Genomic DNA, 25026 nt, shown 5'->3' with positions numbered 1-25026 from the left:
CAGAGGACAATGGATCAACAGAATAGGCATGATTTGGGCGTCACATCCATGGTTTATTGTAATTTGTGCTTTGAAAGGTGTGTGTAAATAACATGTGATATCTCCTGTTCTTGTGAGAAATTAAATATCCTGGCAATGCTGCAGCCTTTTCATCTCTATTAATTACCCAAAATTTATATAATTCGCAGCTTAAAAATATTGTTTCAGACCGCATAAGACTTTTGCTCTTCTTAGGGCTATCAAGGTAAAAAGCATCTGCAAGAGAGTCTCTGACAGAAAATCTCGATAATGACATTGCAAATATTGATGTGGAAATCCTGTTGCAAACAATGCCATCCATGTAATGTTAGGTGTAAAACTTCAGATCAAATGGGGTTACTGACACAATTCACTTCCTTTTGTTAATATTATGTAAAGTAAGTAGTTTCTGTTTGTCATGACTCTGTCTCTGCACTTGCCCTGAATAAATCAGAATTAAAGGATTTTTACACTTGCCTGCAAGGAGAAACAAAATCTCACTATTTTTCCTGCTCTTGTAAACGGGGACTTTCACTGAGAGATTGGTGGTAAATGCTAGAATCCACTATTTTGAAAGGTAAATCTTTTCTTGAAGACCGAAAATGGACAAGCAAGATCTGATGAGGAAAGTCTTTATGTGCTCTTCTGGTGTTTCTGTACACAAGCAAGGTATTCTTGCACATCATCTGGAGAGCCAAGGATAAAAGGAACTCTCTGGTGAATATTCTCAGGCTTCACGTCCAACACTGCTTCGGTCCCTGTAGTTGCTATGCCACCTGCCTGCTCGATGATGAAAGCCATAGGGTTGCATTCATAGAGAAGTCGGAGCTAGAAAGAAAGAGGAAACACCTGATTGCCTATGGGGGAAATTATATCAAAGACCTTGCCAAAACTTATCATTCTTTTTGTGATTTTAGAAAATTTTGTACCAAACTTCAATTGACCTAAGTAGCAATGTCTTTCAGAGAGCTCTTCTTTCCCTCTCTTCACCTTTCCTAAAGCCTTCTGCTCAAAGGAACAGTGTGCCGGCCTTACATCCAGGCATCCCCATATAACTTCCAAGCTGACATATAGACGTGCAGCACCAGTGAAGCTGTATTTTGTCAAAAAGTCAAAAGTGAGTGTCCCACAGGCATCAGCAAAACTGTAAGCTGGCTAAGCTAACAGTACTGGGAAAGAAAAGCCAAAATATCTTCTCATATGGAGTCTTTACGTGTTAACTCAGAGCTTGGGATAATCATGTTATGTTTAGTCAAAATATTTTGGAGTTTGAAACTTGATGCTCCCAGTTTCAAATTTCAGGATTTTATTGCTTCTCTTCAGAAATATAGATAGATATTAGTGGCCTGAACTTATCCAGATAGTGGCTTCAGAAGGAGCTGCAGCTGTTTATTAAAGGCAAAATTTCTCTTTTGGTTCGGACCCTGATATCTGTTTACGTTTTTTTAAAATGTTACCTTTTGGGTGAGTGTGTTCTGGTGGAATACAAATTTATTTAGAACATATGCCAAAAGTTTCTGTGTTTAAATGAACAGCAATGATAGCTGGTCAGTTCTGAACAAATATTATTTCTGTAGGTTTATCTATGAAGTGCTCATGTACAACAATATGAGTGCATATTTTGTTTAAAGGACTCTTGACATGTTCAAAAGAGGAAAAGTTTTCTGGGAAAAAGGAAGTGTGACAGAATGCTACCATATAGAGAGACAGAGAAATAGGTTGAGCACAGGACTTCACTGCCCATCATGCCTTTAGCACACTGCAATAAAACCATGATATACCACAACTTAAATAGCACTGTATTACCTTCTTTCTTATCTTTAAAGCCCACTGAAGTCCTACTTCTGGTACAAGGACTCCATCTCTGAGGCAACATAGGACCAGTATCTTTCACTCTTCTTCCTACTGCTTGGCCCAATTCTGGAAGGTCATGAGCCAGCAAAGAGCAGTGGTATCACCATGGAACCACGTTTCAAGTTTCTTGTTGCTACTGTGACTATGCAACTTGAGGAAAGCAGTTTTTCATCAGGTAGCAGTGCAACTGCACTTAGGGATCTTCAGATGGGCTCTGTCTTCTGATAGGTTTAACATTTTCACCTAATAGAGAACTATAAGCCTTAAGTTTATAAAAAATGTTATTCAAAATATACCATTTGAAAAGGAGATTTATTTGCTGTCTTGTCCTGTAGTGTTTATTGTATATTGTTTATAACAAAGTAGCATTTAGTTTTCTTTCTTTAAAGAAGGATCTGTAAATTTTAGGGCCTACCTCCATGTAATTTACATTTACTCTAAAGACTTTTGATCAATTCCTTTTGATAATTCCAGTGACATTTATTATTTTCAGCTCTCTAACCAAGTGCATAGACTGTCGCTCAGGGGAAAGATGATCAGGGCACTTGCCACAAGAGTATTATTTCTCCAATAAGAAAAGATATATGTAAAAAGAACTATATACACCTGTACTCTGAGACAGAAAGAAAACTTATTTTTAATGATAGCATATTTTGCTTCTTCCATTACTCTCTTTACTGCGGCAGTTCAAGCCTGAGCAATCCAATAATAAATGTGGTTTAACTCTGTGGAAAAGTTTATTTCTATAAAGTTATGTAAGTGCTTTGTTCCTTTGTACTTTTGTCCTGTTTTTCATTCTTTCTTTTCAATGATGGTTTAGTACAGATTTCAAAACAAAAAGTTTCATTTGAAGAGGCCAGTCAGCAAACCCACTTTTTTCACATACAGCAAATTCCTTTTTTGTCCCTTTCTCCTATGTACAAACAGATCCACATCATTTAGTGAGGGTTTTTTGGAGTGGTGGTTTTTTTTGGTTTTTTTTTCTGTGGGATGGTGATTCAAAAATTTAAATAATTTTTGCCTGGACAAACATGCAGACCTTTTTGGCTGTATACGTTGAAGATAACTATTTTCCTGGTTTTGCTTTGAAGACCATTTGGATCTGCCTGTATTTTGGTAAATACAAGCTCACCATGATGAAACAGCAGTCCTCTCTTCCTAAAGACGGTAGATATTGCGATATTCTGAGACCAGTGTGGGAGATGAGGCAGATTCCTTCATGTACCAGCCATGGATGCAAAAACATTTGAATAGAACGTTTTAAGTATGGTGTAGATGAGGAAATAATGTATTCTTGGAGTCAGAACACCATGCCCAACCTATAATGTACTGAGCCAATGATTTCCTAAGGATGACCTGCAGGTTACTGCTGGCCTACAGATCAGCTGTAAGACTAGGTCTCTTAAAAGTACTTGTTTAGAAAGTTGATAATAAGGGTATTTGATACTGCAGAAGAGTAGTTGAGTTTGACAATGGTCTGTGGCCCATGTCTTTAAAGACTGACTGCATTGCATTGCACTGCATTGTCACAGTGCATTTTGTACTGGTGTCCAAATGGGAAGTCATATTTTCCTAAAATACTGAATGAAACCCACCTTCCACTGTAATCACCTTTTCTGACCAGGTGGTAGAACCCTGAGTTTGCAGAGCTGGTGATATAAGTGTCCTTTGGAAACACAAGGTAGGAAAACTTTTTTCCTAGCATTGGACAACACCTTTTCTGGGGCTCAGCATGTCCCACCGGCTGGTGTGATAACTCTAGCTACCAGTTTAAAGTGCAGAGGTTTTCCTCAGATCCATGTTCTATCTGCCAGCTGTGCACAGGTGTCTCAATGGGTTTCTATGGTACTGAAATTCTACCTTTAGAAAAATCATTAAGTCCTTGGTTGCTGTGAAAACCACTTGAGTATTTAATAATATGAAAATACAGAGGAAGATTTCTGGCCTAAATTGGTAATTACCTAAATTTCTTTCTAAACTTGATTGCTGAGCGTAATTTTCATTAATTTTTTCTGCAGTGGAACATTATTATTTATTCACCTAAACTATTGCTCTGGTAATACCAGAGATATTAGGTTGGCTAAGTTCCCCAGAAAGGAATTCAAATTACATACCTTTCCTTTAGGACTCTTCTGATTAGCAGGATACATGAAGATCCCACCGTACATCAATGTACGGTGAACATCAGCTACCATGGAGCCCACATACCTGGCACCATATGGGGAACTGCCATCCTGAAAAACATAGAGCAAAGCACTGTATTTACCTGGCTAGACAGCTAGTGACGTGGCAAAATGTAATTTTAGTATGAAGCAGGAATCAAAGCTGCTGAAATCTATGGCTGCTTATGGATACTGCAATATAATTCGGTACTGCAAAATACCAAAATCAGTCCTGAGCTCAGCCTTTTGTAAGGTGTGATTGTCTACAGGGTTAAGAGTTTTAAAGAGCTGCATTCACAGTATGCAAACCAGAGTGCCTGTAATTTGGGTGCACAATTTTGAATCAAACCCTAGCCTGTGAAAAAACAAGGGACTGAAAACTTCTTCACCTTATCAGAACAAGGTCAAAATAATTTAATTTTTGATCTTTCACGGATTCCTAAGCCAGAGCATGAGGAGTGGTGTCACTCCTCTACATGTCCGGCTGGTTCCAGGAGGACTCCAACTTTTACCTTCTAGCTTACTTGTCAGGTGGTGAAATTTGTCATAGCATTCATTCTGCAGCTTAGTTTGGGAGATCGCAATTTATTAATGAATGTATTTTTCCTTGCTCTCAACTTAGAAATCAATGTTGTTAAAGGACAGGCCATTTTAACAAAAGCAATCAAGGAAGTATTCATGTTAGTCTCAGGTCTGCTGGTCATAGAAATGGGTAGGTAGCAGATATAGAAGACAAGAAAGGTATCTTGAACACGTAGAAGTACATACAGAAGACCAAATAAGCTCCACTCAAGAAATTTAACATGTCACTATACCTTTATGAAGGGGAGATACAAAATACAGATATAAACTTAAGGAAAGCTGTTTAAGAAAATAATTTTGCTGGTCTTTTCATATCTCTCAATCTGTCTTCAGTAAAGCTGAGGGGGAATTTTTATCTTCCCAGAACATTACTAGAGACTGAACTTCATGAATATTTAATACACATATATGTTTTTTATTACAACGCTAAAAGTCTGAAAATATCTGAGTGGGTTTTTTTTCCTGTCTGGGTTTTCTAATAAAAGATCTCAGCACTTTCTACAAAGCTCATCCTGTACTGATATTACATCTAGAAAAATACATAGAAAACTTGTCCAGCAATGCCAGCTCCAAGACCTTCAGACACCACATGTTAGTCATCTTTCCCTGCAAAATCATAAGGTTGGTTGGGGAAAAAAGTCCACAACTGAAAAACTTAATTCTATATTGAATATTTTTTTCAAACTGTTCAATGTGACTGTGAAGTATTGATAATTACTCTCTATTAAAATGGAAAAAATTCTCATGAAATTACACATTGTAAAGCAACAGAACACTAGAAAGTTAAGCTCCATGCTGCTAAACATAAGACTTGGATTTTTGATATAACTGATAATAAAATTAGAAAAGAGACTTATTCCAGGCCTTGTTCAACTGTACATCTGTTGGTTTTTATGATTTGTGTTGCGCACTTAAGAAGAACTATGAAAAATTCTGAAGAAAATAATGCAAACTATGAAAGACTGATGGAAAAGGCACAGCCTAGAGCTTTTACATTTTGTTTTACTTAAATCTGGTTCTATTAATTGTAGGCACAAATGAACAAAGCTTTTAAATATTTGCTCCCTTGTTTTTCATGGCTTATGCCCAAATAATTGCATATTTAGGCTTCAAATAATAGCTTCTCCATCTCACAGCTGTTTGTACTTGTGACTTCACAATTGTAAAAACCTGACATCAGGAAAAACCAAGCACCTTAAGAGGTATTAAAGAGAGACAAATGTGAGTTTTCAGTTAAAATCTGAAAGATATTATTATAGTCTCAAATTACCTTTAAAAATACAATCAAAAGAAGAACTTCCTTTTATGGTTTTAAAAGGTAATGAACTGAGTCTAAAGAACAGTTTGTTAAACACTAAAAAAAGCCATAACATATAAACAAGCAGCCCCTGAACCAGACTGCTCAGGATTGCTTCTATGATATTATAAAATAAGGACTCTATAAACCACAGATATGAAATTTAGTGACCATGAGCTGCACAACTGAGCCACCTGTGTACACATCATCTGACAGGCTTGTAATGTGCTAGGTTTCCTATTCACATGCAGATTATTTACATAATTCACGTGTATATGGACCGTGTTATGCGAAGGATGCTTTGTGGGTTCCCTTCCCACTCGGGATATTCTAAGCTCTAAGCATGAGATGCCACTGACAATTTTAGTTGCTTCTTACCCAGATAGATATTCACCAGCTAGAGACACAGTGCTGAGACTGTGCTGAGAAAAATACAGATAAATTCCTGCCTTTTGATAAGGTTATCACCTGAACCACATATTGAAATGAAATTTTTACTTCCCTTAGCATACAGCTGTCTGCATTGAAGATGAAATATTCATTTTAGTTAGTGAAATGTTATTTCTTGTTTCTCCAGTTTTGTTGCTCATGCATTTTTTTACAGATAAGTTAATAGGTGTTGCATGTGTATTGGCATATTGCCCAGATGTTCTTCTCAAACGAAATAATAGAGCATGAATTCTAGACAGGTTCATCCCAAGTCCTCAGTAATGCCAAGCTCTGTGTTTGCTCAATAAGCACTTCTGATTGCTTAGTTGATGCCAATGAAAGAACTGGAGATCCTTCCTGTTCCCATTGTCAGCATCTATGTTGAGTAAACTTGTGGCTACTCTTTGTTTTACCCCTTCTGCTGCTTTTTCTTTTTTTGCTTGACTCAAAGGAACAAAAATGACTCATAACAGATAGGTCCTGAAATTTTCTTTTCTTCACATTCTGATAGAAGTAAATTTTTCATTTCTTTCTTCTACTGTTTTCTGACAGCCCTGCTCTTCCACAGCAGAACAAGACCAGGTTTTTCTTACATAAATATGATGACTAGGAGAGTGAGAGCAAGAAATTTTTTCTACCGACTACAACAGCAACACCCTGCATCCCTTACTCCATATACAGATGTGGTGACAAAAGAATAGTAGTTTTACTACCTTTTTTGTATCATTTGGACACAGCTTGGCTTCCTACTGAAATGTGTTATTGAGGCCCTTTTTAATGGCACTGCTGAGACCAATTCTTAACTAGGGAGTCTCAATTGCATAGCTCTCATCATCAGCAAGCTGTGATGAGACTCAACTTCTCTTGTGCCTGACTGTAGGAAACAAGATATAAGTAGGTGTCATAGCAAAGTGTGACAATGTCCACAGGGTATTCCAAATTCTACCAGTGCCAGAGAGAAGCTAGGGGGAGGAAGAACCCATTTTGGGGAAGACTTGTAGTAAAATTTGTGCAGAGACAGTTTCTGGCCCAGCAGTGCCCGCTAAGCATTGCAGACTGGAGTAAACACGTTGCATTACAGGCAATTTTGCAAACAGAAGCTTGCTCTTCAAACTGGCTAAGCAGCAGTGTGATTTTGTCATGCTAAATAAAAAATCAGCTTCACTCTCATACCAGAAGAGATGTGGTTAGACATGTGTTTCCCACTACATGATAGTAGTAGGAGGCTTAGTCTGGCTGCACAACATCAGCATTTTTCTAGTGCTTTTTATTCAGAATTGATGCTTTAGGTAAATCGTGATCCACAAGAAAATTTGAAAATCAATGCAGTTTTGTAGTCCAAACTGTCTGATCTAGGACACTGCTGTCAGATAGTAAGGGGCAATCTCTCTTCTACTCATAAATGGCTGATTTTTAGTGTTTTGTTGCTAATGACAATGATATATATCATAGGATATCTTATGGATTACAGTATACTTTTGATTCCCTGTTATATTTTTAAATTTTCAGTTTTTCATGGCAATGTCAGAGAGTCATCAGAATAGCATGTTGACCAAGAGCCACAGAAAGGAGTTAATAGAGGTAAGATCAAAGGAAGAAAAATGCAAAAAAGCAACAGATAGCTAAAACTGATGCCCGAAGAGTATAGGGTGAATGATCTGCCTGAATAAGGAGGAGTTCCTCCATGCCCATGTCAGTTCCTCCTCAAGCTACAGGCAGGGCATATTCAGCAGACACCCTCACTACCCTTCTGCATGCTGCAGAGAGGGGGACAGAGACTGAAACTGAAAATCTCCACCTGGCTTCTGTAGGGAAGGTAGGGACATCACCAATGTGGCTGCAGCTGGGTAGCCCTACAGATGAGGCCAGGAAGCACATTTCATGTTAAGGAGAAATGGCAAAACGTCTCTAGTCCTCCCCACAATGCAACTATTATGTCCTTTCCAAATCAAGGAACCGAGTTATGCTGGTTCAAAAACTCAGGTTCATAACAAGCTTCAGATGGGCAGGGCATTTCCTTGTGCTTTGTGGCTATAACATTTGTGCCTCAGCCCTTCTCATGCTGACAACTGTAGATCTCAGAGCAGCAAAAAATGTGATTGTTCAGCACAACTGAGAAGATTTCCTGTGCCCCAAATAAACCATGCACTTATGTAGTGCTTGCTTTAAAGTAACAAAAATATCTGCCAACTTCACTTGCATGAGACAAACAATTTCAATAGGCTTGCATCAAATGGTGAACAGATTTGAGATAAAACAGTGTTTGCAAATGAGGTTTTTTCCAGTATGTCCTAACTTTAGGATTTAGGAAGTCACATGATAGAGCTGTCCTTATTGATCCTGTGGGGAAATACCTCTGTCTGGTCTTTTCACTGAGTTTGAAATCTCTTCAGTCTTTTCCTAGTTGCCTGGGGTTGATGCATTTAAGAATTTTACTTTAAACAACACTTTGGTGGTTTGCAAAAACACAAATTAATAACTCCAGTTTTAGTACATGATACTGAATATGTAGCCTGGTATAACATCAGCAGAATGAGAAGCACAGATGTTCTTCACTTTCCCAGCTGGATTTCAGGAAGTATGAAAGTTGTGTCATGGGCTTCTGCTGCTCTCACAGCTGAAATGAATGCAGACTTTGAAGTCTCAAAACAATCTCAAATATTCAAAGTTAATATATTTAGAAGGCTGTGATGTTAGACTCTCTGTGGCTACAATGTGAGCAGTATGCAAAGGAGGTTTTGATATTTAGTCAGTAGTCTTGCAGCTATAGCTGATTTGGTAAACCCAGATTTTTTAGCTCAGAAGGAGGAGTTTATCATGGGACCACAGTTTAAATGCTTACTCATTATATTTCCCTTTTACTGCACCCTGAGGTTTTAACTGAATCCATTTATTTAACACAAACCATATTACAAGTATCCTTGACAACTAATAGCTTAAAAATAATCTGACTTTTTTTTTTAATAGGAAGAGTTTTAAAAAGAGCTTCCTAACCAAATTAAGTCCTGAGTTGATCCACATGACCATATTTCATTATGAATTACTTTTCACAGCCACACTTTTAGAGAGCTTCCAGTTTTCCACATGGAGATCTTGTGTCCTGTCCTCCTAGCATTGACAAGTTAATACCAAACTGTATTTGTCCAAGGAAGTTCATCAGACGTGGGATGTCTTTCTCCAAGAAAGTTCATCAGACATGGGACATGTCTCTTTTAACCACCAAATATAGTTAATTTGTGCCTCACACCATTAATTTAGGTTTTCTCCCCAGCCTATAGGTTGTTCATGCTCAATATGATGCAAGTAGACTGTGAAAGAATGATAATGCATTTTTCAGATGCAAGAGGGTGCAGGACGGAGAAGGTGATGCCACGCAGATTCCTGCAAACACCTTCAGGACAGCACATGGAATCTAGCCCTGAATGCCCAACTGCACACATTACTGAACTGCATATTCAGATAAAGCTAGAAAATGAGGGTATCCCCAAATTTGGCATGCACATTTCCAGAGTTTTGCTGAGAGATCTAGTTCATCAGCACATTTCCCTTCATACAAACAAGGTATGACTTTATTTACGGAAGTCTGAGTTATAAAAGGTGTCAGAATGCAAAAAAAACTCCATTACATGCATATCCAAAATAGACCAGCTAGTATGAAAGGGTTACATGGGTCTGAACTCAGGAAGACCTTCAAACCCTTTTCCATCAGCCAGGACTGCATGGAATGCAGTGCTTGCCAGTGCACGGTACACTGGGTACAGTGCTAATATTTTCTTACCTCAGGGAATTTCTTCTTTTGCAAATATTCTGTCATTGCAGGATCAAAATATTTTGCATAACCTTCATTGAGACTGTATACCTTCCCCTTCTTCTTGATTTTAACATCTCTGTCCACCAAAATAAATTCACCAAGGCCCTGCAGGACAGGATAAATGACGTATTAGCAGACAATTTTGTTGGCTTTCTGTAACAGTTGTCACGCTAGACATGGCAGAAATGCTAGCACAGCTTGATCCTTTCAGTACCAATCTAGTGTATAAACTCACAATATTTCAAAAAGAGCAGAAAGTAGAGAATTTATACTAACTTAATAAAAATTTGTCACATCTGTACTATAAACAAAACCTAATTGGAATAGAGTATCAAAAGAACACAAATCAGTCCTGAAAGCAGATGGATCATGAAACTCTGACCTCAAAAGATAAGACTGCAAATTAAGAAATTATACTGCTTTCTGACTTTTGGACTCTCTTGTCCAAATAACCTAATGTGAATGTGGACAACTACACCCATGTGCTGCTCTCTGCTTCTCTCTCTGATTTCAACTTCCACCTTCTCTTACTCTGTCTCAAGTAGAGCAGTTCATCTCCCAGTTGTTTCCTCTTGGAATGAGACTATTTACAAACATTACAAGTTCTGGTAATAATGCATCCTTTTATTGAAAACAACCCCACAAAACCACAGTATGTTATTCCCCACATCTAATTCTGGTTTTACAAATGAATGATCTTTCTAGTGTTCCCACAGTAACACATTGTGTTCCTGGGCACTCAAGAGTGGCACATGTTCAGTTGTACAGGTGGTGGTGCGCTTTTGCAAATTTTTGGGTATGCACCTTAGGAGACAGCCATAAAACTCAACTGCACTCAGGAAATGAAACATCACTTGGCTCAAGCTATCAAAAAAATGCCTCAGGCTAAAGAGTGAACATGTTGATGTTCTTATTCAGGCAGAAAAATCAAGAAGAAAATAAACACAGATTCCTTTAAGTGAAGACAGACATGGTTCAAATTAAATTTTCTTAAGTATTGGTTTGAATGAAGAGGGTTTCAAACACTTCATTGAGAATTTAAGTTAATTTCACTTCTATTGAGTAGGAAAAACCAAACAGGTATTGCAACCAACATGCTCGGATATTATTAAATATTTATAAAGAGAAGGTGGGATGATCCAGGATATGGAGAAAAGAATTGCATAAAGTGGATAGATTACAGAGACAAGGATTAACAAAACCAAGTAAAACCAAGCACAGAGAGCTCTAAAAGACAGTGGTATATGTGATTAACACCATGACTGTACCGGATCAAGCATGAAGCAGTCCACTCCTTGCCCTGTGGAGAGGGCAACCAGCGTAGCACTACCATACAGGGCATAGCCTGCAGCAACAATATTGCGTCCAGGCTGTAAAGCATCTTTTTCAGAGGGCTCATCATCTGTTTCCTGAGGAAAAATTACCATTTGAACCAAAGGTTAAATTCTGATAATGAACAATAGAAACAACTTTTCAATAATAATGTGCGACAGATTTCCTTTTTCTGTCTATGCAGGCCTTTGAAACAACAATACCAGAGATTGTTACCCCCCCTCGTCCAGGGCAAGCTTGGCGCAGGTACATGTACATGCTGGAACAGGATGTTGACAGTTTGTTATTTTATACATGTCATGCAATCAATATGATACATGCCACAGAGATGTTCCCTTAGCATTATATCCCCAGCTATTAATTGAGGATCATCAGAAAACTGAGACAGAGCAGAGATACTACTCTTCTGTAAATGTAACATAAGCTATGATGCTGACACCCATCAGAGGGAATAACTGAGAGATAAATGCTGCAATTAACATTACAGAAAAAAATACTCCCATAGTCCAGAATAAAAGTGTATATGGTGCAACATGATGGAACTAAGTTTTTGCATTTGTCTCTTCTAGTGAAGAGATGCTTAACTGAAGGAATATAAATGTTCATCTATTATATACAAATGCTGATCATATTATATACAAAATAACAAATGCATTTGGTTATGGAAAGTGTGCATGTGTGCAAGTACTCATCTGCAAGTCTACACAGAACATTCAGGTGGCATTTTACTTCATGCTTTTAATCAATTTCTGACTCTCATATTTTGATTTGGCACTTCGGTTATCATGGAGCAACAGTAGCCCAAGCAGACAAGGTGGAATTATTTCCAGCCAGCTCTAGGGCTGTGCCTCACCCATGGCTTACACTCATGGCCTGGTGGGGTGGGTAAGGAGGTCAGCCAACAGTACTTGGGAAGGCTGGTTAGAGCCTTTGTCTCCTGCTGCTAAAGAATGGGGCAGAACTGCTTGATATTAATGTTTATTTAAGAGTTCATCAGTTGTGGTGGGTCTTGTATGGATGTTTTGCTGGTGGTCCGTGGGGAATTGAAATGAAACACTCCCCTTTCTTCAGACCGTGGCTTAATATATTTTTGTTCCCAACTCAGACAGTTTCTCAGTGATTACACAGGCTTATTTAGACTGAGTAGCAGCTAAATAGAAACAGAAGGTCTAGCCCTGAATATTTGGTTAAAAAAAATTAAAATCCATGAAGACTGTCTTGTGTAAAAAATGAAATATTTTCCCATTAGGGTCCTAGTAAGGTGTTCCCATTCATCATTGTATGCCAACACCTTGAGGAAAACTGAGATGTGGGACACCAAAACAACACTCCTTAGTACACAAAGATAGTAATTTCACATCAAAAAGTTTTCATTTTCAGCTGAAAGACTTCATTACTTAAGTCACTTCACTCACAGTCTTTAACTGTTTTTTGCTCAAATCCTTTTATTACTATTTTGCCAAGTCCTGTGGAAATAAAAAAATCCAGTTGATAACCAGCTCTTCATGGGAACTGAAATATAGCGTGTACAAATATATGTATATATATTTGTAGATATACATGTATTTGTACATGTATATATATTTGTAGATATATATTTGTATATATATTTGTACATGCTGAGGGACTCAGTCCCTCAAAACTATGTCAAGATGCTGGGAGGTTATAATGCAAATAATGAAGACTAATTTAAACTTTTGTTTGCATATTTCAGAGCTTCGAAAATTGACTAATAGTAGCTAACACTTTGTGAAACAATCCTTACAGTACCAACTATTATGGCCTAGGTAGCTTCATCTCTTTCAAAAATATACCCCTATGTTACATACATCTCATCATTAAACGCAATGGTTCTCTATAGCAAGATTAATTATTATGGTTGTCCATAGCAGATTAATTATTTGCAGCATCAAATGCAGAATTAAATATTCATTTAGACAGTTAGTTCCAAACCTATTTTGGTTGTCATAGCTTTTTGTATGCTCCTCTCATTAAATAAAAAATAATTTCATGGGGAGGAAAGTGGTTTGTTTTCTAGAACACAGTGTATATACAATACATGCAACTTTGGGTTATATCTGATATTGTTTAAAATATATATGTTTTCTGAGATGAGCTTTTCAGTCCTATATCTTAAATGCATTTTTTATGTTAATATGACTGAGAAACTATATATTTGACTATTCTGAAAAAAGCAGAGGAACTCCTCCCTCAAGGTATAGTCAGTTGGGCTGAGTTCACTTGTTTTTTCATCCTTATTCACAACTGTGTTTCCAAGAGCTAGCTTCCAAAACGAAGAAGAAAAAGAAAACATTTTGCAGAGCTAGTCAAAATGTGAAAAAGCTACAGATCAGCTGATACTTCAATGTTAGGACTGCAAGAATTTTGGCCTGCCAAGTACCATGTACTGTTAAACAAACCAGGGAATTAAGCTGGGCAGTGCACTCTGATAATTGCTATTTTCTCTTCTTTCTGGTGCACAGATGGATTTCCTGTCCATTATATTTTGACTATGATGGTGGTGGTGAAATACCTTTAGAGGCCTTTATGCAAAACAATAAAATAGACAGATGGACTGCAAATAATGACTGGTGTGAGGCTGATGAAACAAAGGCTGCAGAGTTTGGCTATAGGGGTACCCTCAGGTGATATTTGAGTTTGAATTTTTTTATGTTTGTGATTTGCCTGACATCACACAAGGGAATTCTCATCAGCACTGAGAGCAGCACTAAAATGACTTGATTTCCAGGTCTCCATTTGTATCATGTGTTTCATGAGAAGCCCTTGTGTTTTTACTGAATTCTTACACCTTCTCTGTGAGGGGCCACATGAAGGGGAGGACATCGTCTTCACAACAAAGAAGAGTAGCAAATAAAATACATCAGAGGCATTGGGCAAAGTTGCAAATTAACACCAAAACGAAACAAAGCAAGAGAGTTTCATAGCATATTTGTGCAGTATGAATTAAGGGTTGTAGATTTAGCTCAGTGGCATGAAAACCTGGAAGGACCCAAGCAAAAAGCATTTATTGTCACCATATCTTGACACTTTGGCAGTTGAGAGCCCCCCGCTCAGTGGCAGCAGCTGCCCAATCCCCTTCTGATTCAGCAAGGCTCCTCCCTCAGCCCCACTTTTCAGGTGTTTCTGATTTTCAACTGCACCTCCTTCGTCTCAGAAAGCAAAGGCCAGATGGAAAATTAAATAAAGCTGAGATACTATTTATTTCCTCATGGGTTTTTCTAAGAAACTTATAGAATGCTTTTGTGGCATGATCAAATGGTTCCTCCCACTGTGGCGGAGGCTCTGGATTGGAAGCCCTCAGACAACTGTTTTCAGGATTGAAATGTATTGTCCAAGTCTGGCCTTTCTATAAGAGTGCTTGTTATCTGTTTTGGTTTTTTTCTAAAATAAGCCTAACATTTCTGCTCTGGAGAGTGTGCCTTTGGAAATGAAGTTAAGGTGAGACATGGTGAGAAAATCAGTCAGGAGCTCATCTCAATCTTAGAGGCTAAGGTTCATCCTTTGGAATCAGAATGGTTTTACCTTTTCAAAAATATTATTCATGAATCCTAGATGGCCTAAAATTATGTTCTCTTTCTTAAGTGATACTTATCAACTGGAATAAACATCTCACTTTTATTCTTTCACACTACTCTTTAGTAACTGTCAATAGAGCACTTCTTATTTAATAATGTCAAAGGAAAATGCAGCTATTGTCTACTGCAAATATTGGGAGATGCTGTTGTCATTTAGGGTATCTTTGGAGAGGTAACTGAAAAGGGTGGAGGTCCCTCTGCTTAACATTAGAGCACATTTCATAGATTTCATCAACACAGATAAGCTCTTTTCCCTGCAAAAAGCAAGAAACTGCACGGTACTGGAGGTAGTCCCAGGAATGCTCTTTCAAAAATCATACCCATCTCACCGTTGTCTGGCCTGCACGGCATCCATGGTGTGGGTTTGCACTAACCATTAACAGTGCGGACAGCCAAATTCCAGGACTTGTGCCACAACCCTCTTGGGGTTGTGCCTTTACTATTTGATTCACTAGTAGATGCATATTCTGAACAGTGATGACTACTGTATTACCTACAAGAAATGTAAAAACCAAGGACTAAGCAGCTGCAAATTATGAGCTAAAAGGTGAGAGACTTAGAAAACATATCTTCATTTGCTTGAAGTGTAACATCTGAGTCTGCAAAGACTTCTTCGAAGTCACAAGTACTGTAAACTGTTATTTCACAACAGCAAGGGCTGAGGGTCTCCCACAGTCATATGACCGTGAGCTCAGGCTTTGGAAAAAACACCAACTGCTGGGGGATTAGCAAACAAATCACAAGACTTGGCATGACTGGAACTCTCAGTGTTCGCTGCTGCTCTGTGCAGCCGCAGGGGAGCAGACATGCTACCGGGCCCGATGAGTGTGGATGATTGCTTCCTCCAGCCCCCAGCGTTTCCACGCCCACTGTCCCATCCATGGCAGGCACAGCAGCTGGCTCTGGCAGGCCACACGGTCCAGCGCTGCCAGCCGCCCACAGTGGGTGTCCAGGAGGACAAACACTGCCGTTCTTCGGCACCTAAGGCTGAGTCAAGCATCACTGAAGGAGCAAACCAGCTGCCCTGGGGGCGAGATCGCGTTAGTTAAGTGCCTTTGTGTGAGAAGGAAGGAAGTGCTGTCACCTAACAATTTCGTGGGGCTGGGCGTCCCCTTCCTGTGAATTCAGGCAGCATTTTAGCACACGTGAATATCAAGTGTTCGTCTACTATTTCTAAGGCTTCCTTTTGCCCAGAGACACCTAAGGGACCATGGAAAGAAACTAGGCAAGGTGATGAACTCAAGACATTTTGCTTTCACCAAGCAAATCATGCCATGTGTGATTTGCTCCTCTTACCTTTTTGTAGATAGCAAATATTGTTCCTATTGGTGCCAAGCAGTCTATATTGGATGAACCATCAAGGGGGTCAAAGCACACCACATATTTACCCTAAAACAGAAGTGGCAAGGGAACCATTTAATGATAAATTGCTTGGTATTATTATTTCCTTTTACTTGAAAACTCCCATGTTTTTATGTCTGCATTCAGCCCTCCAATTGTGCCTGATACAGCTCATCAGAGAAGGCTGCGCTGCTGACCCAGCTGGCCCGGCAGCACAACACCGACTCCCCAAGGGCCCGCCAGAGAAATTGGAGAGGACATGTTTCTGCTCAGACAGCACAAATGGATGTTACAGAGGAGCAGTCCTCTGCTGCCAAGCAGTGCAAGAAACTGTTTAAAAGCAAAAGGAGTGACGCGTTTTGGAAGCAAGCTTCTTCCTCTAATGAATATGTTTTCTTTTGATACTTTTACTGTGAATGAGAGGATTTCACTGTGTTGTGAGGTTTGAGGGCAAGAAGGCAGAAAGAGAAAAATCTTTGGGAAAGGGCAGGTTACATCAGCGTGAGCCGTAACTCGCTGTAATAGGATCCCCTCGTGGGGGAAGCCTGATGAAGCAGTCAGGTGTTTCCTTTGGACATGTAACATAACACTCAGTTCTGCCAGACTCTCATCTCATTTTATCTTTCTCAATACTAATGTAATCCAAAACCATTGCACCAGTGGTCAGGGAGTGTAATAGTACACTTCCACCTGAGATTTGGGATGTGTTAACAAGCTTAAAAATAATTAATCTCCCCCGCTTCACAAAACTTTAATAATAATTTTACTCTCCACATCTCTTTTAGCTGTTGAAATCATGCCACCCACTACAGTTATTAGTCAAAACAACGCAGAAACGGTGCAAATTTTCTGAATTTCCCCCCCGGGAAGGGTTGGGTTTGGGGGCCAGGGCCAGGTTTCATACTTGAAGCAAGAGTGCCACCTGCTGCTGCCTGAGCCGACAACCCCCCTGAATGCCGGAGCTGCACAGACCCGCTTGTCTTTCGGGGTGATGATGGCCTCCTTGTTCTCCTCTGTGACCAGGACACAGGTACTGTAGGAGGACTGGAGCATGTTAATCACCAGGGAGTTGGATAACACATCCAGTTTCTTCACCTCATCACCCGTCACATTCACAGTGCCAGCTATACCAAACCTACAGAAGAATAAAAATGTCAAGAAACCTGAAGGAGGCCAACTTCGCAGGTTTTTAGGAAAAAACACTTCAACAAATCAAGGTTGTTCCTTCATATTATCTTCCTACACCTTTAGATAATCTTTGGATGAAACAGCTAAGGTGCATTATGAGACTGTTGCTGCTGTAGAAAATAAAAGCATGTGCTTTGAGGCCTTACCTGGGTCCTCTTGCTCCTGTGTAGATGTTCCCCAGGCCACAAGCAGAGTCTTCAGCCCAGGTGGAAAGTACCAGCCTTCCCCAGCAGCCCCATGAAGCAGCTGGCTGCAGTTTTCAGGAAGCAGAAAGTGCAGTGAGCATCTGCAATATTTTCTGTCACTAGCTGCTCAGGGCTCCATGGTGGTCCTTTAACCCACAATCATCCTGCCAGCCCCAAATCAGGATTTTAAAGGCATCCCCAGGGAATTTGCCAGATGGAACTGTATCTCAGGATCAAAGTCTGTTTTATCTGGTGATCCTCAGCTGAGTTAGGATGGTGCTTCTTTTCCCTATCCTGATTTTAGCAATATGCTAATAACATGGTATAGTAGTATGTATGTTTCTGAGACTTCCAGTTGAAGAAGCACTGTTGAGGCACAATGTGCATGTTCTGCGCTTCTTAAAAACCACAAAAACCATACAGGGAAAAGCTACTGCTTTTTTTATTCATTAAGAGAAATTAAATGGTTTTTTTTTTTTTTGTGGGGGGAGGGTAGGTGGAGTGGGGATGTGGGTGTGGGAAAGAGGGGAGGAGAAAGAAGAAATTAATCAGTCCATAGAATGATATTTGTCAGCGGCAAGCCTGAGCTGAGAGTGGAGTAGATCTTTTGTCTTTCTCAAAGCTCAAAGCTGCCTGTGCTTTTCAGCAGTATTGAGTGTTTGAGATATTTTATTTTTGGGTGCCAAATTTAAGATTTTGAAAAGGACTATGATTTTCAGGGAATGGTAAGTACCTACTCTCCAGTTAGTGTGTTTTCAGGCACAATCACAGCTCAAGTCTATGACTTGGAAAAAGTTCTCCTTCACTTTTGAATTTAAAATTTGTCAAAAATTCATGCTTAGTGCTTTAACATTAAAGAAGACACTTACAGTCTCCTATTTGGAAGGAGTAGAAAAATCAGGGCTCTTTAACTGCACAAATGCAGATGAATGCAAGCCACTTTCACAGTGGTTGAAAGTTTGCCATGGGAATGCCTGAAATTCCATGGTTAGTTTCAGTAATTTGAATGGTGCAAATTACTAATTTGTATGTTTGGATACTTTAGATATTTCTGAGACAACATCTGAAGCTTTCTATTCATAAAAAGAAACATTTGCTCCTTAATGTAATGGATGTTTTGGGTTTTTTTCTGAAGGGGAAGAAGGATTATTATTGTTATTATTAGAGGTTATTCCACCTCTAGCCTATCAGTTTCTCTGCTGTTACAAACTATTTCAAAGATTGTCTACATAAAGATAAAAATTATATAAGGTCAACTCTTCCTTTAAGTCAAGGAGGCAAAATAGCTCAGTTTCACCTAGTAAGGACAGAGACAAAACATAGTTTAAGAGTAAGGGCATAAGAGACTGAAACTGTGGTTCACTTTAAGTATGTCTCATGTCCTCTCTAGGCACTATAAAGTGAGTGCAATAGTTCGGAGACATTGAATTCACGATTTACCAAGATGATTTAGGACTTTGACCAAATAATCAACAGAAGAACAAAATCCCCCCCAGCCCCTAGGGTCACACATTTTGGTGTTTCTGTGGAAGGAAAGAAAATCCCAAATCCCTGAACAAATAATAAATGTTGACTTTTTTTCACAAATATATTCTGGGTCTCCTTCATGCATGCAGGTGTAAGTACACACTGAGGCATGTTCAGAAAAATATCTTCGATCATATCAAGAACTTTCTGTTTGAAACACACAGTTTTATTAGGGCATTCCATATCTCTGAACTCCTTCAGAGACATCAGTATTAAAAGACTTAGACTGATGTCTATTGCACTTGTCCATGTGGAACAGCTCAGTACATACTCTCAGGTTTTGCTAAGGCCATTTTTTATTCCATCTGCAAAAGCACTAGATGCCAAATTGTTACGTTTGGTTTTTCTAGAGGGCCTTTTGAGACTCCCTGCCTGTAACCCTACACGTGGGATACTGCTTGAGGAAGGAAAGAGAAATGCAGCCAGGCACAGCAACGCATGGGGTTTCTGTCAGGGCTGTTGCTTTAGAGCATTGCTTATTCAGCAGACAGGCAGAAAATCAGCTTCCCAAGATAAGCCAAGCCTGACTTGTACAGTTCAGCAGAGGGCTTGGATGTTAGCAGAAAATATCACAGTGAGATATTTGGCATTAAAAATATCATGGTGTGATTTTTAGCAAATTCACAGTAGACATAAAAATAGATCAGTATCAACAAATGCAAGAGATAACAAGGTGAGCAGGGCATTGAAGTTCTGTTCTGACTTACATTTTTAGAGTAAAATATTACAGAACAGCAGTTAGCTTAAATGTCTATCTTGCACCCAGTATTAAAATACTCCAAAAAGAAAGCTCTCCTGCTCCCCACTCTTGATAATCAGCTTAACCAAGCTTAATCATAAGCTTAATCAACCTTACTCAGCTTAAAAAAGACACTTCCAAGGTATTTATGAATCTCTGCCCACTCCCCAGCCTTGCTATGCCAGTAGCTGTCTCTCTGCCTCCTCTTCCTCCTGGTAGTGCAAGGTAGGACTCACATGTGGGCAAGGCCTGCCTTTCTGACAGCAGCAGAAATGGCCTTTATGGCAGTCAGCATGGAGTTGAGCAGCTGCGTCAGCTCCCCCGTCGCTCCCTTCACGCGGCGTCCCTTCTCCATGACAAACCGCGTGAGTGTCAGCATATCCGTCTCGAAGGGGCTTTTGTCTGTCATTTTTGCTGGGTACCAGAGCTCCTTCTCAGCTGGACAAAATGCTCTCTTGCTGTATTGAGATCCTGGGCAGCTGTTTTATTTTGAGGCGAAGCTGTATTTGGCTGTGTGGCTGGTCAGAATTTATTAAGATGTTTCTGAGACCATGTGATTGAGTGCTCAGAATAACTGCACCCCAGGCTGGCTCCATGGCTCCACTGGGATGCAGGAAAGGAGCCTGATAGAGGACTACAGCTGAGCAACTACTCTTCGTCCGGGCCTCCCCTGCACTGAAATTAGGTCTGTGCAGATCTAGCTACATATTCTCACTGTACATCAGACTGATTATAATGCAAAACTCTCGCTGTCTGCGTTCTTGAAAAAGGCTTTCCTGTAGATCCTGTTCAACAATGAGTTCATAGCCAGGGCTGTGTTTACAAGGCACCAGAAATGAAAGCACCAGGCACCATACGTGCCACAGTGTCCCACAGCACTGTGACTCCAGACAGCAAAGTTCCCTTCCATAAGTCCTGTTTTTTCCACTCTCTTTTGGCCTCCAGCCTGAAGAAGCTTTTGAAGGGGTGCATTGAGAAGTGCTTTTTAAAGTGTTTTATGTTGCTAGTTGGTCTGCTGCAGTTCCATTTTTACGATTTAATTCCTGGTCCGGGTTGTTTGTAATATTATAGCGCTTGAATGAATGAGAAGTATTGGTTAGCTGTGGCTTGGCTAGTTACAAAGTAATTATATCTCCAATGATTTACAAATAAGGCTTCTCTGATTTAAGCATATCAATGGCATAATTAACAAAATGAAATTTTATGTTGGCTTTCATATTGTAGTGCACCATGTAAATATAGGTATGTCCAAATTTGCAATTATGCTGCCAGTAACTCCTTACAAGCAGTATGCTAGGAGTACATGATGCCAATGTGAAGGTAGACAGAAACTCTCCAAGTAATGTATTAGATTTTGCATTAGATGCATGCTGTCTGGAATGCTGGAGTTATGGATTTTAATTACAGCACTGCCTTCCCACTCTGACTAGGCAGTAAGAGAAACTATGCTGTTACAGGCTGTAGCCTTCATTTTACTTAATAGCAGCATTCTTATTTTAAAGTAGAAGATATGAAAAGCCCACCAGCAAAACAAGAAAACCTGGAGTAACAGAAGAAAAATTTTATTAAGTTTCATTTTTATTCCTTTAACCCAAATTACTGCACTAAAATCTTGCCAGGAAGACAGAAACAAAATTCTGTATCAAAACATATACCTAATGTGTTTTTGTTAATAGGAACTGCAGCTGAAGCATTTCTCCAGATTTTCCTAGAAGTGTCTCTTCATCTAATGACAAAAATACATTATCTGTAGGGTTTTTAAAGGAATTTGAATGCTAAGGTTTTCTACTTTGAAATCAGCTGCAAGAAAGGGTTTTAGAGATCAACAGCACTGAACACTAGCCACAAGCGCAGTGTTCAGTGCTGCTTCCATCCCATCTGCTTAGCTTTGGAGATATTTTTCCAGTCCTGTTTCAAGGTGGAGAAAGGACTGGTGAACAAAGTTGCTCAGATGGAGCAACAGGCATCCATCTACATTTATACTACATCCTCTATGCCAATGGCTGAAGAACAAAGAAATCTTGAAGATTTCTCTTTTCTACTACAGTGTATAGTTAAATGTACTGTTCACATCACGAGACAAAAGTTACACAGCATGTTCTGCCTGGTTAGGAAGTTTTTTTCTTTCGAACAGACTGTGTAGAAAACCAAAAATAAAATATGTGGAGCTTTGAGATAGCACATGGTAGGAACAACAAAAGAAGGTTTCACATTATACACGCAAAGATACCTGCTGGCTTAAAGTACAACCATTACATTCTGCACATTATTTCATCATCATGGTAGCTGTCAGCCTGACCCATACTAAAATGCTTTTAGTGCCAAATCTCTCTGCTGAGTTGCTGGAATACCATGAGCATACCAAATCAAATTAGTAAATAAGAAATGGGGTAGGGGTTGGCCTATGACTTCTAACTTTTGTCAAAACATCACATGCAGACATTCTGTTGATTCCAAGTAATCTTTTACACTGGCCAAAAAGACAAAGTTCAGATCATCTTCTAACAGAAAGTTTGTTTTGGAGTTAGTGGTTCAAAGAGTGTTTTCAGAGCTGATAAGTCCACTATTTGCCCCCCCCCCCCTTTCTTTTTTTTGTAAAATCTGTGAATGTATTTTATAGGTACTGGATTTTTTAGTATATATAAAGCACAGTGCTTTGAGCTTCTCAAATAATGGTCCTTAAATAAGGAATTAACTTACACTATTATGTAAACACAGACTCTTCAATCTTTCCATAAACATTGCACTCAACAGCACAGTAAAAAGAGAAAAAAAATGGATAAAGGCAGACAATTGGATTGTATGAGAGCTTCACCCTTTAGTGTTTTGTTAATACTGTGATCCCACTGAAACATAAAAACCCAAATGATTATATGGAATGATTAGGCTATATAAATAATTACCATTTTGGGGAGGTGGGGAGAAATCAGATTGTGTAAAAAATGTATGATGATTTTCTATAAGCCTGAGAACTTCTCAGTACAAGGGTTGGAATAATACAGGAAGGATGAAAAAATAAACACCTCAGTTTGACAGATCTGGGAAATTTGCCCTCTAATATAAAGAGCTCTTGGGGATTATTCACACTTGCACTGGGGCATGGGCCAGTCCTGAGCTTTAAAGGTGAGACCTTTTCTAATTGATATGAAATGTTAGTCGTTTGGATGGCGCCAGCTGAAACTGGAGCCAGTGACCTTTCACCAAAGGGCACAATGCAGCCTCTGAGGAGGCCAGTGGGTAAAAGTGCTGTGGGGGCTGACAGCAGACCCTATGACAAATCCACCTTCCAGCTCTGCACTGACAGGCAGGGAGAGCTCTGGAAAGGGAGATATGGAGGGAGATTGCTAAGTAGTTCTCCCCGCTGGTGGCTAGCCAGAGATGTTGCTCAAATACGGGCTTACATATTACTGATTAGAAGATAAACCCATCTCACAATGGGTAGAATGCTAAGTATGAAATGTCAGAACGCAGGCAAAACCAAACCACTGAGTACTGATCTAGCAAACACAGGCAGTATTGACTTTCCTCCTATAACCTTCACATGCTGTCAGAAGGGTGTATTAAAAATAGATATATGCAGTCCAGCATTCCTGTAAAGATTGAGGGCAGAATACAGACAAGGAATTATGGTAAGCAGGCAAAAATCACTGCTGTGGATTCTGTCTGCTGAGTCATGACAACAGACCACTGAGGCACTGTAGTCCAAACTGACTACTGCCAGCGCTCTCACAGTCTTTTAAGGGCTCAGGTCCCTGAAAGTTGTCTCTACCAGCAAAGTCTCACCAGAATTGACATTTTCAGCAGAAACTAGGCCATTCAGTCCTTGACAGAAACATTCTTCCCCCATCAGTCTGGAATACAGATGCATATGTCCAACTGTCTAAGGTTTGCCCGTATGACTCCAAATGCCCCAGCATGACCTGTCAGAATGAGGGTCCTCAGGTTTTCGTCTGTCTGAGCCCTCACAAAGTATGCCTTTGCACCTTGGATTTCAGCTTCCCCATACCTCTCTCTTGTTTTACAAGAAGAACTACGCTCAGTCAGGCTATCTGCACTGATACAGGCAGGTTTATAGCTCATGGCACCCCCAACAGGACCTCTCAGACCACGACCTGAGTCAACATTTGGTAGCAGTTTACCCACAGCAACACCCACATGATCCTTACTTTGAGTTTGGTGAAGGCAAGTGGGCAGTGAGAAATATCAAAGATTTGCTGATTTTAATTGATTCAAAAACAGCATCCACACAGTGCTGGACAGCCCATCCAGCTCCCAAGCACTAGCGTGCTCTCACCAGCAGCATGCTCTGAATGAGCATATTAAATGTCAGTATGCTTTGGGGGGATCTTTGCACCTCCCTCCTGCTTGCGCAGCAGAATCCTTTTCCATGGTAATCCCCAGTCCCAAAATAACACAAAGAACATCTGGTGGAGGTTGCTAGCAATACAAAAGTTCGTGTTTTCATCAAGTAAGCAGGTTAATTTTTGGCAAAGATAGTGAGATAGTCATCACAGCAGAATCTGTGTATGTATGAGCTATCTACACATACTCTTTATCCCATTACAACCCCTCCACACTAACATGTCATTTTCCATCCTTGTGTAGCTGGATCTGATAGAGTCTAACATCGTGTGTCAGAATTAACATACACTACTGCCCATGTTTCACAGACATTAATTCTCCATCAGAGTAACCCCAGACTGAAGTTCAGTGAGCAACTGCTGCAGTGTAGACACTGGTCTAGGAAAGGTCACTCACTATAAGAGGCTGCTGAGTCTTCTTCCCAGGACTTTTAAAAGAGGACAGAGATAGCTGTATTCTGATAGTCTGTAACTTGTCTGAGAAAGGTGAGATTCTTCCCCCTAGATACTGAATGCACCACAGTATTTCCTTGCAGCACATGTGGCTCTTCTGTAATCACAAATTGTAAATGAAAAAGAAAACATATTTTTCCATTGCTTTAAT

At 39.6% G+C, this 25026-nt stretch overlaps 1 protein-coding gene across 1 annotated transcript; it reads right to left on the bottom strand.

Moving 5' to 3' along the window:
- Window positions 1–651: 651 nt before the first annotated feature.
- Window positions 652–20470, bottom strand: LOC115915378 (fructose-1,6-bisphosphatase isozyme 2). Its single transcript, XM_030968754.1, has 7 exons — window positions 20298–20470; window positions 17395–17557; window positions 16378–16470; window positions 11422–11562; window positions 10121–10258; window positions 3987–4106; window positions 652–846 (listed from the first exon to the last, which is right to left on the bottom strand). The coding sequence occupies exons 1-7, from the start codon at window positions 20468–20470 to the stop codon at window positions 652–654; spliced, it is 1023 nt and encodes a 340-aa protein (XP_030824614.1).
- Window positions 20471–25026: the final 4556 nt, after the last annotated feature.

Source organism: Camarhynchus parvulus, chromosome Z, assembly GCF_901933205.1.
Source record: "Camarhynchus parvulus chromosome Z, STF_HiC, whole genome shotgun sequence".
Classification (NCBI taxonomy): Eukaryota; Metazoa; Chordata; class Aves; order Passeriformes; family Thraupidae; genus Camarhynchus; species Camarhynchus parvulus.
Note: the sequence above shows the minus strand (reverse complement) of the source record. Positions and strands in the feature narration are given on the sequence as shown.

What these genes read in the sequence shown, in the direction of transcription:
- LOC115915378 (XM_030968754.1), bottom strand. Translation starts at nt 20,470, where the DNA reads ATGACAGACAAAAGCCCCTTCGAGACGGATATGCTGACACTCACGCGG. An exon ending in AAGGCAGGCCTTGCCCACAT is followed by an intron (nt 17,558 to 20,297) that starts GTGAGTCCTACC and finishes ATTCTTCTGTAG; the next exon opens with GTTTGGTATAGCTGGCACTG. An exon ending in AGAAGAGTCCTAAAGGAAAG is followed by an intron (nt 847 to 3,986) that starts GTATGTAATTTG and finishes CTTTCTTTCTAG; the next exon opens with CTCCGACTTCTCTATGAATG.